The sequence below is a fragment of the Theobroma cacao genome, chromosome 2 (genome assembly GCF_000208745.1).
Source record: "Theobroma cacao cultivar B97-61/B2 chromosome 2, Criollo_cocoa_genome_V2, whole genome shotgun sequence".
NCBI classification, from domain to species: domain Eukaryota; kingdom Viridiplantae; phylum Streptophyta; class Magnoliopsida; order Malvales; family Malvaceae; genus Theobroma; species Theobroma cacao.
Genome location: NC_030851.1, coordinates 37370800 through 37383545, shown reverse-complemented (window position 1 = coordinate 37383545; position 12746 = coordinate 37370800). Strand labels below are relative to the sequence as shown.

The 12746-nt window shown below is 33.8% G+C and overlaps 1 protein-coding gene across 1 annotated transcript in view; it reads left to right on the top strand.

Annotated features, from left to right (window-relative positions):
• The window catches only part of LOC18609964 (sodium/hydrogen exchanger 8), a 29562-nt gene that overhangs the window by 12709 nt on the left and 4107 nt on the right, over positions 1-12746 (top strand). The window contains exons 3-19 of the mRNA XM_018115005.1: positions 329-419; positions 549-640; positions 1651-1728; positions 1800-1957; positions 2143-2244; positions 2319-2436; positions 3376-3428; positions 3505-3570; positions 3874-3918; positions 5251-5306; positions 6406-6590; positions 7716-7763; positions 7864-7971; positions 8997-9210; positions 9839-10141; positions 12357-12454; positions 12613-12744. Coding sequence (XP_017970494.1) covers positions 329-419; positions 549-640; positions 1651-1728; positions 1800-1957; positions 2143-2244; positions 2319-2436; positions 3376-3428; positions 3505-3570; positions 3874-3918; positions 5251-5306; positions 6406-6590; positions 7716-7763; positions 7864-7971; positions 8997-9210; positions 9839-10141; positions 12357-12454; positions 12613-12744 — 1947 coding nt within the window. The remainder of the gene's footprint in view (positions 1-328; positions 420-548; positions 641-1650; positions 1729-1799; positions 1958-2142; positions 2245-2318; positions 2437-3375; positions 3429-3504; positions 3571-3873; positions 3919-5250; positions 5307-6405; positions 6591-7715; positions 7764-7863; positions 7972-8996; positions 9211-9838; positions 10142-12356; positions 12455-12612; positions 12745-12746) is intronic.

Here is a 12746-nt window from a genome sequence, read left to right as displayed (position 1 = left end):
ATATAATAACTATATTATATATATATATATAATATATTAATTCAATTCTGAACATATTTTAAGTGGAAGTGAGTTTACAGTTATAAGTGAATATTGATCTCAGTTGTCAACCAGGATAGCACAGCCATAAAAAATGTTTTCCTTGACTGGAATTATAATTTTCATATTTACTTTTGAAAAACTAACTTGGCACATGCTTTGAAGATTCCAGAAATTATGGCTTATCCTTGTTGTGAATCTCACATGAAACAATCTGAATTTCATAACTTCTAAATATGTGTAAATGCTTTGTTTTTTTTTTCCTTCATTCTTTTTTTGTTCCCCATAGAAGTTATTTACTCATTCTAAATGTGGTGCCTTATGTGCAGAATATGGTACAAGCCATAAATTAGGAAAAATTGGTGATGGCATTCGTCTTTGTAAGTTCCAACTTGTTTTTATCCTCTTCCTCTGACAAATTTAAGCCCTTGGGATATTATTATCTGAAAGGTACCTCTAGTTTATCAAGAATTAGCTATAAAACTAAGGGTGTTACTACTAATTTGCAGGGAACAGTATTGATCCTGACCTTCTATTGGCTGTTTTTCTTCCCGCCTTACTTTTTGAGAGTGCATTTTCTATGGAAGTGCACCAGATAAAGGTCTGTATTTGCTACTTTGGCTCATCTGTGCACCAGACTACTCATATTCACAGGGGAACCAAAAAAACAAAAGAAAAAAAGCTTGCCTCTTAAATGACCAGTCGTTTGAGTTCTTGCATTCAAAATCCTCTCTTCCTCTTTTTTGTCTGACTGGTGTAGTGCATACACAAACAGACAAACAGACTCCAACTATACTGTGCAGTCCTCCACCTAATAATTATAGGTTCATTTCTCTTGTTTGCTAGTATCATGCCTGCATGTGCAGGGGAGCATTAAGTGGTGTTATCCAATATAGATGCAGTTTGGGATTTGTAGTGACCTTGTCTTCAGGTTGAGTCCCTCAAACTATAGCTGATTGGTTTTAGTCAGATGCTCAGTACCTTCTAATCAAGCTCAGCTTAAAGGCGCCTTATGTAAAAATGTTAAAATCTTAGCTTATTGATATCCTCTGAAAGGAAGAATGTGAATTGTGAATTCTCATTCTTCTCTCCTCTAGGCAGTTTTGTCCGAATCAAAGCATTTTTTCTCTAATTTTTGATTGTTGACTTTCTTGCTTCATTCATCACCCTTTTTCTATGATTTGGACTTGGAGGAAGAGGAAAGGAGAGGGAATGGTGAGAGTGAAGTGAAGGAGGAAGGAGACGGAGAAGGTTTTACTAACCCTCTACTTGTTTGCACTTACCTTCATCCCCCCAATCCCATCAAAGTGTTAGTCTTTATTTACTTTCTTTCTTTAGTTTTCTTCCCCCTTCGCATGTGTATATGGAATGTTTCAGATTCTTGGGATCTACTTATGGTTTTAGGCTAGTAGCTAATTTCAAAGGCTTTTTTTTTTGTTCTGTATACTTGGATTCGCCCCTTTGAGTGTTCTTTTCTCAATAAAAGGAAAAGATTGCCAAAATTTTTCCTTTTACCTCCGCTGGTGTATGTGTGTAACAATATGGTAGTCATTAGGTTATGACTTAAAACCTTATTGGACTTTGCGGAAACTGTGGCTTCTATGTTAACAGAGATGTATGGCACAAATGCTTCTACTTGCTGGTCCAGGAGTTCTTATTTCAACCTTTTGCCTTGGATCTGCTCTGAAGGTATTCCACCTTATTTGCTGGGAAAGATGGTTTCTTATTCTGTAATTACTTTAGCTATATTTACCCTGCAGCTCATTTTTCCATATGAGTGGAATTGGACGACATCACTGTTGCTTGGAGGACTTCTGAGTGCTACTGATCCTGTGGCTGTTGTGGCTTTGTTGAAGGAGCTTGGTGCAAGCAAGAAACTGAACACTATAATTGAAGGAGAATCCTTGATGAATGATGGGTATTTATTTAGAAATTTATTCTTTGAACTTTTGATATTATGCTGTATAAAATACTCTGCATATTATTTGATATATCAGATATGTGAAGCCAACATGTTGCTAAATGTATCAAATATTTCATTTTGTTTCATGATGTCTTTCACATATTTGCTATTCTATAATTGTGGTTGATTTGTGTGTCCAGGACAGCAATTGTGGTCTATCAGTTATTCTATAAAATGGTCATGGGGCAGAGCTTTAATTGGCAGGCCGTTATTGAATTTCTGGCCAAAGTCTCACTTGGAGCGTAAGTATCATTCATTTTCCTTGAACAACTGTGATGGATGTTTTTCTGGTTTTAAGACCCTCTTCTTGGTTCAGTGTAGGCATCGGTATTGCTTTTGGGATAGCATCTGTATTGTGGCTTGGATTTATTTTCAATGATACTGTGATAGAGATTGCGTTGACACTTGCTGTGAGCTACATTGCTTACTTCACTGTATGTTTCTTTCGAAACTTTTGGACACCAATTTTATTATTCCTTTTCATTAGCATTTCAATCACATACCCATACACATTGGCAAGATTCCATTATTGCAATCTTTTGTAAAATCTTAATGATAACTCAAGGTTTCTTAATTAAGAGCTTCAAATGACAGCCAAGATTGAAGAGCTAAATCTTGAGTCTCAATACTTGTTTGGCTTCCTTTTTTCCTTTTTTTCCCCTTATTATCTCTCTCCATTCTCTTGAAGTATTTTTGTTTCTGTTGATCTGTTCACTTTTTCCTTTTTTGCTCTGCTTGTGACAGACAAGAATCCCATAATATTCTTGAGGGTTCTTTTAATTTATTTTATATTTTGCTCTCAATGCAATTACTTAAGCAACTGAGCTTCCAATCTTATATTTTTATATAAGCAAGAAACAACTTACATAATAGAGAACAATATCAGGTTAAAAAAGTCATGAGAAACAATCAAATCTTAAGTTTTAGTGAGGGCATGACTCAATTTGTAGCCATGACTCTCCCACATTGAGAAGGTCCAAGTTTAAATCCCCATCCTCTAAATTAACCATTAAAAGTAAAATAAGAAAAAAAAAATCTTTGGTTCAGAAACTTTTTTTCCTTTTTTTGTGTTCATCTTCTAGGGAATTCTATGGGAATAAGCCTTTCATCTTTTACTCAGTTATCACATGCTAAAGTTTCAACCATTAACAAACTAAATCTAGCATCATGATTTTGTATATTTGAGTTTGGAGACTATCTATTTGTCGCCAAGCTTAATCTTGTTATCAACGATTTTTTTCCATCAGTTTATTTTCTTATATTTTTCATGAGTAAGATGCATCTTTCTTATGCTAGTTGTCGAATGTAATGGCATGTAGCATATGCTGAAAGAGCTTTATGGACAAGATATTAATATGCATTTTATGCGATAGGCTCAAGAAGGTGTTGATGTTTCTGGTGTTTTGGCAGTGATGACTTTAGGAATGTAAGTAGAACAGCTCTATATGATTCCTTTACTAATTCAGAAAAAGAAATCTCTTGTGACCTTGATTTATGGACAGGTTTTATGCTGCTGTTGCAAAGACAGCCTTTAAGGGTGATGGTCAGCAGAGCTTGCATCACTTTTGGTATGCCTTGTGTCTTTCTAGTTTAGTGTAATTTTCTGTCTGATTAATGATTTCAAAGGTGAAAGTGGAGTATGCAGTTTTTTTTAATATGTCTGAATTATTTTGTTGACAAAAGAAGGAAGAAAAGCCATTTACATTATGCTGTGCAGTGTCTACTTTGATCACTAGTAATATGGGATGTCTTAGTGGAATTATATGCATCTTTGATTTTTTGAGATATATGTAATATGTTTTCTGGAATAACCTTCTTGGACCTTTTACCTTATATTCATTATTCTCGTTTTCCCTTTTTTCCTTCTTCAGGGAAATGGTTGCTTATATTGCAAATACATTAATTTTCATCCTGAGGTAAGACCTTACTGTAGCATTTAAAATCCTTATCTTGTGATTTAACTCATTTCTGACTCATAGATATATATATATATATATATATATATATATACATATACACATATATATATATATTTATATATGCAAAGAGTATGAAAGAGGACTTTTTAGAATTTTGCCCTTTCCGAAGTAGAGTGTGGATGTGCTTCTTGTATTTCTTAGCTGGTACCGATATTATTTCTTTGTTTCATTTTTGAATCAATTATTTGTAGCAAAATAATGCAGGTTCTTAATACTCAACAGTTGAAGTTCTAATTAAGAATCTTTTACAGTTCTGATTTACTATGCAGTTGCTTTGAAGCTTAGAATTGAGTATAGCTGGTCAAGTACTACAAAGGTTAGAATAAATCCCATCGGTGAGACTAGATAAAAGATATCAGAAATAATATTGAGGCATCATGCCTAAAGGTCCTAATCATCACATCCAAGAAGATGGATCTCACATCTAACAATTGTAAATGGTTTCAAAGAGCTTGTGTTCTTCAGAGAGAAATAGTATAAGCTTTTCTAAATGATCGTTTTCAACAGAGTGAAGACATCTAAAATACCTTTATAAAACTGTATGAAGATGTTTCAAAAAGTATAAGCCGTCAGTTTTGCTCATCAATAAGATGAAGAAGGAATGATACAGACTAGTTCCTGGATTGCGATGCCTTTGAAGAAGTGGTTAAGGTGTTCCCTTACATCCTTTGCTCTTAAACCGAAATTCGTGAAGTTTGTTCAAATATAGAATGGGGGTTTTATCTTAAGAGGAGATCTCAATTGTTGTTAATACTCAAGTTTTTTAATTGGAAAAAGAAGTCTTTGCTCTGCTGAAGGAAATAAATATTTTACTTATGTAAAAGACATTTAGCTTCCCCCTATTACAAAGCTTAACTTTTTATGTTGGAGAGTAGTTAAACTGATTGAATCTTCTAAATCTACTAGAAGGAGACTTAAAGGAGTTCTTTATTGTACTTTAATCATATAGAAATTTGCAATTTGGCATCTCATTGTCGTTTCATATATATATATTTTTTTTGTTGGCCAATACATATATCTTTTGTCTAAAATCTGACATCATGAAAGCAATTGAAATAACTAATAGAGTTGTAAACTAAAATCAGACTAGCAGCAAAATTAGAGACACATGGGAGTCAAGGCACTTATTTTATTTTTCCCCCTATCTGCTTTCAAAAGGGGGAAAAAGATTTCTTGATTAGTTTGTTTCCTTCAATGAACTATAACATTTTGAGTGATAAAAAATATCTTACATTAACTATGATATTGTTTGTTCTCTTGCTTTTGCAGTGGAGTTGTTATAGCTGAAGGTGTTCTTGGCAATGATAAGATGTTTGAGAACCATGGTATTGCTCACTTTTGATTTGTCAAATTTAGAAAAAAATTATTTTCCTTTCTTTCAAATTTGAAATCGATAATGAATTGCTGCCTTAATTGGGGGTGTGAAAGGCTTTTTCATGTTTCTCTCACCCTTCTGCATTAAGAAATAGGCGTATAAATGTCTAACAGAGAGAGAGAGAGAGAGAAAGAGAGGCGGGGGACGGTACAAAATGCGCATTGTCCATGGCCATTTCAGTACATCCACTGATTGCTAATTGATTTTAGTATAGACATGATTATAGCGGTCCAATACTAACAGATGTAAAAGAGGAAAAATCACCATGTGGGACAAAACAAGTTTATAAATTGGATATTAGACTTAATATCAGTACCTTTTCATAGCAATAAGCATACTAGAACAATTGATTAAAAAAAAAAGAGCCTGCTAAAATATATATAGAAAACTAAGGAAGTGAAGAAACATGCATCAACTTAGAGATCTAACTTTCAGCCAAAAAATCATAAACTTAGGGATCTTATTTATTAGTTTAAAGAAACTATGATTCTAAATCACTCCTATATTATCCTATAAAAGAAAGCCTACTAAGCTGAGCCAAAAAAAAAAAAAATGAAAGCACACTAAGCTCTATAAAGTTGACATTTAAGGACGTGTGCTCCTGCTAAAAATTGCACCTGCCTTGAACGTCTTTTGTAATGTCCAAATTAAATTATTCTATTAAAAATTTTGGATATTTGTTACTCGATAAATGCTGCTTTATATACATCTTCATATGGAAATTAAGGAGTGATATTACTGTTTTCATGCACTTTTAATAAAATATTTGTATTTGGAAAAGTTTTCAGGTTACTAACTTTTTAAGTATTTTCTCTAGTTAGTCATATTTTAACTATTGGAGAAAAGAAAGTTTTACACCACTTACAGTTCTGTGCTCCTTATCATCTTCTCTTTAAATTGCTTGTCCATTCTTTTCAAGGTTTTTTGTTTTAATATTTTCACTCTTGAAGTAACAAAGTTTCACAACTCTCATGGTTCTAAGCTCTTTATTTCTTTCCATTAAACCACTTTTTCTGTTAAAGAACATCATTACTCTGTTTTTGCTTCAGGATATTCATGGGGCTATCTAATTCTTCTGTACATCTTTGTGCAAATATCACGTTGCATTGTTGTTGGAGCATTATATCCATTTTTACGATATTTTGGATATGGTTTGGATTTAAAGGAAGCTGCCATTCTAATATGGTCAGGGCTGCGAGGGGCTGTTGCATTATCACTTTCTCTATCAGTTAAGGCAAGTTTGCATAGATTAGGTTGTACAAGTTTACTTATATGTTTATATATTTATATTTTTGTTATAGAATAGGAAATGTGTAAATATTCTTTTATTAATTAACGTAATTATAGGAATTAGAAATCACCATAATAATAGGGATTGGGAATGAGAGAATTAAGTGAAGTAGAAATCACCAGGAATCATTAAAATCCCATACTGTGAGGTAGTATGGATGTATCAGCTATTAAGTGAAGTTGGTCTTAAGTCTTATCTGCCGGCAAAGCTGTGGTGTGATAATCAAGCTGCTCTCCATATTGCCTCCAATCCCCGTGTTTCATGAACGAACTAAGCATATTAAAATTGATTGTCATTTTGTTCGTGAAAAGATTCAGCAGAAGTTCATTTCTACAGGATATGTTAAAACTGAAAACCAACTAGGAGATATCTTCACAAAAGCGTTGAATGGACCTCGAGTTGATTATATTCGTAGCAAGCTGGGCATGATTAACATCTATGCTCCAGCTTGAGGGGGTGTGTTCTAGAATAGGAAATGTGTAAATATTCTTTTATTAATTAACATAATTATAGGAATTAGAAATTACCATAATTATAGGGATTGGGAATCATCATAATAATAGGGATTTTATTTTCTTTATTTTCGTTATTCTTCTCCTATTTTAGAGATGTTTAGGCTGTATATATAGATGATGTATTATGAATGAAATATGCTGAGTTTTCTCTTCCTAAATAACAATTTTAAATGAATTAAACTTCTTGATGGCTGATTATACATGCTTACAATTGGTATTGAATGTATAATTTTTTGTGGCAATAAATTGCACATTTCGTTTACAATATTTGATTGTAACTTTGTTATGGACCAACATGCCATCTAGTATTGAAACTTTGGTTTCTTTACAATGTTCATGTAGCATAGCATTTCTTCCTAAGAATATAACTGGCCAAAGGTGAGCTTTGTAGCACATTCTTCTCAAGCAGGTTAATATTTACTGTATAAAGCAAACAAAATGCACTATCATCTACATGCATTGCTATGACTGCTATATCATGTTAAGGTAGAAGTATTTTTTATATGTTGTTAGTATTTTAATTTTAATTTGTTAAATTCTTGATTGTTTTTAGCGTGCCAGTGACCGTTCACTGAATCTCAGTTCTGAAACAGGAAGCCTGGTAAGTTTTTGCAACTTGCATCCTGATCATATTGTAATACTTGGAAGTGGCATGGGGTGTATAACTGGAAAATCACATTGATATTTTTAATTTACTGCAGTTTGTTTTCTTCACTGGTGGAATTGTATTCTTGACACTTTTTGTCAATGGATCAACTACACAGTTCATTTTACATTTTCTTGATATGGATAAACTATCAGCAGCCAAGGTAATTGCTCAATACTTCCCTGAATATTTTAAGTCCCTCCACCCCACATAGTGTGCTAGTTGCTCTATATTTAAAATATTCTAATATTGAATGATTTTGATGGATAGTGTTTTGAGCTTATTACATACTACTTTTGGCAGAAAATCTTGCACTCTAGGCTAGTGGTTGGATGAATATCTAAATCTTTTTTAGAATTGTTTTGTTGAGCATCCAACCCAAAATTAATTTGCAATGGATGGAGGGTTCAACCTGAATATATGACTATTGCAAACTCAATTCTTATCTGATTTGGGATAATACTATTTAACAATCTCACTCACTTGTAGGCCCAATACTAACAAGCTAAACAAACAGGCCTAGCATGTGGACAAACAAATGAGGGGCAACAAGCAACAACGAAAACAAACTAGGCCTCTGATACCATGTGAAGCATGTAATGTAAAAATAATTGGCAGTAGTTAGAGCAGCCCAACTTGAACATTTGGCCACATCAAACTCAAAACTGATTTGGGATAATACCATTTAAAATATATTATGCTGAAATTCTTTGTTGGGAATTCTCATGGTATACAAAGGTGATAACGTTATTTAATGGAACTGATAAATCTTTTGATAATTTTAGATGAGATGTAGTCAATTATAACGATTATTAAAATCCTATATCATTGCTAAAAGAAATTAACTGGAAAACGTGCTCTTTTCCTAAATGGTGCATCCAGCAATTTCTGAATTCAAAAGTATAGTGTTTACTTGCATAAAATTCACTCATTAATATCATGTTAGACTTTTGGGCTGAGTTTGGGCGGTCTACATGTAAGTGTCTTATATACTTGACATATATTATGGGTGCTTATTCTTAATTTATTAGTTGCATTTCTGATTGGAGGTTGAATTTTCTTTCTTTTTCTTTTTTTGGGTGTGTTCCAGACGAAGAACAGTGTTTGATGATTTTTTGTCTTTTCCATCACTTTGGTTGTAGTATCCTTTTTCTATTTTGCATTTAAATTTGCTTCTACTGATGACAGAAGCGTATATTGGACTACACAAAGTATGAAATGTTGAACAAGGCATTAGAGGCTTTTGAAGACCTCGGAGATGATGAGGAACTTGGACCTGCTGATTGGCCTACAGTAAAGAGATACATTGCAAGCTTAAACAATTTGGAGGGGGACCATGTGCATCCTCATATTGCATTGGACCCTACAAATCTGAAGGATATCAGAATACGGCTTTTAAATGGTAAATAGCTCACTTGTTTTTCCTCTTGCTACTCAATTTTTTATTATTCACGTAATGATTGTCAGTGCAAGAGTGCTTCCTGTATTTCTGCTCAATTTTAATCATTGATGCATTGATCCTCTGGGAGCTGGATTTCTATGTAAAGAGCAAGAACCTAAATCCTGCCAGCTTCCTCTGTGATCTTCATCTCTCTTTATGACACAGGCTTTTATAGATTCTTTGCGGATGAGATGTCATGGATTGGCGTAATGGTTCTAATGTAGCAAGTACAAAGACTTTGTTTTCTAAGTATCAAATGGTGCTTTCACTTATGATGTATTTCACCAATCAGTTTTATTCCTTAACTCCCTGCTAAAATTACTTTTTTATTTATAAAATTCTGGGATCACACAGCGTCTTCTCCGAGGATCTCTCTGATCACTCTATTTTGAGAATTATGGTGTAACTGGCTACTCCTTTTATTGCATTTAACTTTGTCCTGGAATGGCAAACGCTGCTAGCATGCTCTTGAATATTAAAATGTGATTTAAGTCAAATTGTTGCTTAATAGTTGTGCGGGAGAATGCTATTTACTCTCTTTAGAAGTGACTCTCCTAGCTAATTTTAGGGCTGAAAATTCTTCAAACAGGTGTTCAGTCAGCTTACTGGGGGATGCTTGATGAAGGGAGAATCACACAGAGTACTGCAAATCTTTTGATGCAATCTGTAGATGAAGCTATTGATGCTGCATCTGATGAACCTTTATGTGATTGGAAGGGCTTAAAATCTAATGTTCATTTCCCAAATTATTACAAGTTTATCCAGACAAGCATGTTCCCACAAAAATTAGTTACATATTTCACTGTGGAAAGGCTGGAATCGGCATGCTGTGTTTGTGCTGCATTTCTTCGAGCTCATAGAATTGCACGGCGGCAACTTCATGACTTTATAGGTAATAATCTTCCTTTGGTATAGCCTATTGGCTTTCTTCTCAATGTTCTCACAAAGTTCTTTTCCTCTATTTAGTTTACTTGAATTTTCAACTCTGTGCTCTTATGCATTACTTTCAAAAATATAGACTTCCAACTTCAAATTATTTTTATTTTTTAGCTGAGAAACTATGGCAAACTTTAGGACATATTGCATGCAACATATAAACATCACAAGCATTTTCACTACCTGATTTGAGTGGCTTTTATCTCTTGCTGAGGATGTTAATGGACATTTTTCTTCTTTTCTTTGTAAATCACTTCCTTGCAAAGCCTTAATGTATAAGTCCTTACAATTTGACCGGGTGCATTCAAAAGTTAGAAGGGTTGTCATTCTTTTATAATTCATTACATGTTCAGTTTTTGGAATCTTAATGTAGGGAATTTATGTGATATCTGAAGTTGTCTCATGTAAGGTTCTGTAACAGGATGTTACAGATTTAAGTTTGGGGAATTTCCCAACTTTGACTTTCCTTCAAAAACACTACATATTATGGGGGTTTTGTTAAGCACTTATACTCTGGTGACTTTGTCTGACTACAGAGAGTGGATAGATGCATGAAAAATTATTATACTTAAGTATTAGGTTCAAAAGGATTTTCATTGTGAATCAACATGCTCTCAATCATCAGGATTCCTTAATAAGGAGATAGTGCATTTTCCAGTATGTTTCTCTGGTTATCCAACAAACAAAAGTTCTGTTTTCAGTTCAATAAATTCTTATTTTTGGCATGCCTCTAAAGTTGCTTGAGAAAATTATGGTAACTATTTAGTGTGCTTGACTCTGATTCTGAAACCCAAATTTTTAGCCCAAAACCTGTCCTTAACCATTTAACATGGATATCTGCTATCTAAATATTTTGCATCCAGTATGTTAAAATTTAAGGTTTCTATTTCTGACCTTATGAAAAATCCATGACTTCAGAGAATGAGACAATACCATTAAAATGATTTCTGAATCTATGGCAGCATGAGTTAGCAATAAGTAAGGGAAATAGCGATCCATCTCTAAAAATGAATATGCACTTGCACAAAAGGAATGAAGAGCAAAGCTAATGAATGGAACTGGTGAAAGCTTTGATTCAAGATGGATCTCCTATCAGGGTGCTGAGAAAGGACCAGGTGGTGAGAAAGCACAGAGCATGACTGCATAATATAATACAGTGTGAGACATGCTTCTTGACAGAGCCGAATTGTGAAACAAAATTTATGATGTAAACTTTAGCTCTCTGTTTCGTTGAAAGAAAGACAAAAAATGAGGGTAAGATATGAAAAAAATGGACCATGAAATCATTTCCATCGAAATACACTTAAAATCAGAGGAAGGAAACTACAATGGGTGAAAGTAATATTTTAGTTTTTCTAGCAGCCTTCATTAACCAACCCTACTCCAGTTATTTCTCTATGTAAACTTTTTGCACTGAAATGATCAGCTCATTAAACATTTCATGTTTGAGAAATAAAGTGAAAGCCGAAAGGAAAAAAATCTTTTTGTGAATGTTTGGTTTTTCAAGGAATATGAGGATTTGCTTGCCTTGCCTTTTCCTCCTTTGGGAAATGGCCATGAAAAATCAATGGATCTAGCGATGAGGAACACATTTTCTCAGTGAACTTATACAAAGATAGAAAGAAAGACAGTTTACTTGTACTATCCGGTCATTCTGATAATCAAATGGGACATATGGAAAAAGAACTCGTCTCTTTAAGGTCACCTGCCCTGCTACTATGTGTTTCTGAATTGGGTATTATTGTGAGAAGGAAATTACTACCTTGGGGTTCAATGCATGGAGAGTAAAAATGCATTTCCTATTTCTTTGTGTGTGTGTGCTTGCATGCGCTTGCACCTGTTCGTGTCTTTGAAGAGCGAAACAGGTCTGCTATTGGGGCACAGTTCTTTTACTTTCAACTGCTGTTTTTGAATTGTTTTTTCTTGCTCTCGTTTTTTATGTTTCCTAGATTTGGATACTTTTCATTGCTATGAGAAAGCTGGGCATTTGGAGGGTGGGATACAGGTGTTATGTTTTAAGCAAGCAGCAGTTCATGAAAAAAAACCTATATCTATGAAAGAATATCTTTCTCCAAATCAGCTTCATTTCTATATTCTCAATTTGATCAGTAGAGTAACTCAATTTCTTAAAACAATGTATTTAATTCTTATACATTAACTTCTCTGTCTAGGTGACAGTCTTATTGCTTCTGTTGTAATTAATGAAAGTGAGGCTGAAGGCGAAGAGGCAAGAAAGTTCTTGGAAGATGTCCATATAACTTTCCCTCAGGTTTGTCAACCATGTCCAATTGCATTTACCCATTCCATTTCTTGTCTCAATCTCCGTAGTGTTTTTCTTAATAAGAGAATTTTGAGATTAGTGGGAGGACTATATTATTGTGTAGTCTCTACTATAGCCATATTAAGCTGCACTGAAAACATGTTCAGATTTTGCGTGTTGTTAAAACAAGACAAGTGACATACTCGGTACTAAACCACTTGATTGATTATATACAAAACCTTGAGAAGGTTGGGTTACTGGAGGAAAAAGAGATGCTTCATCTTCATGATGCTGTCCAGGT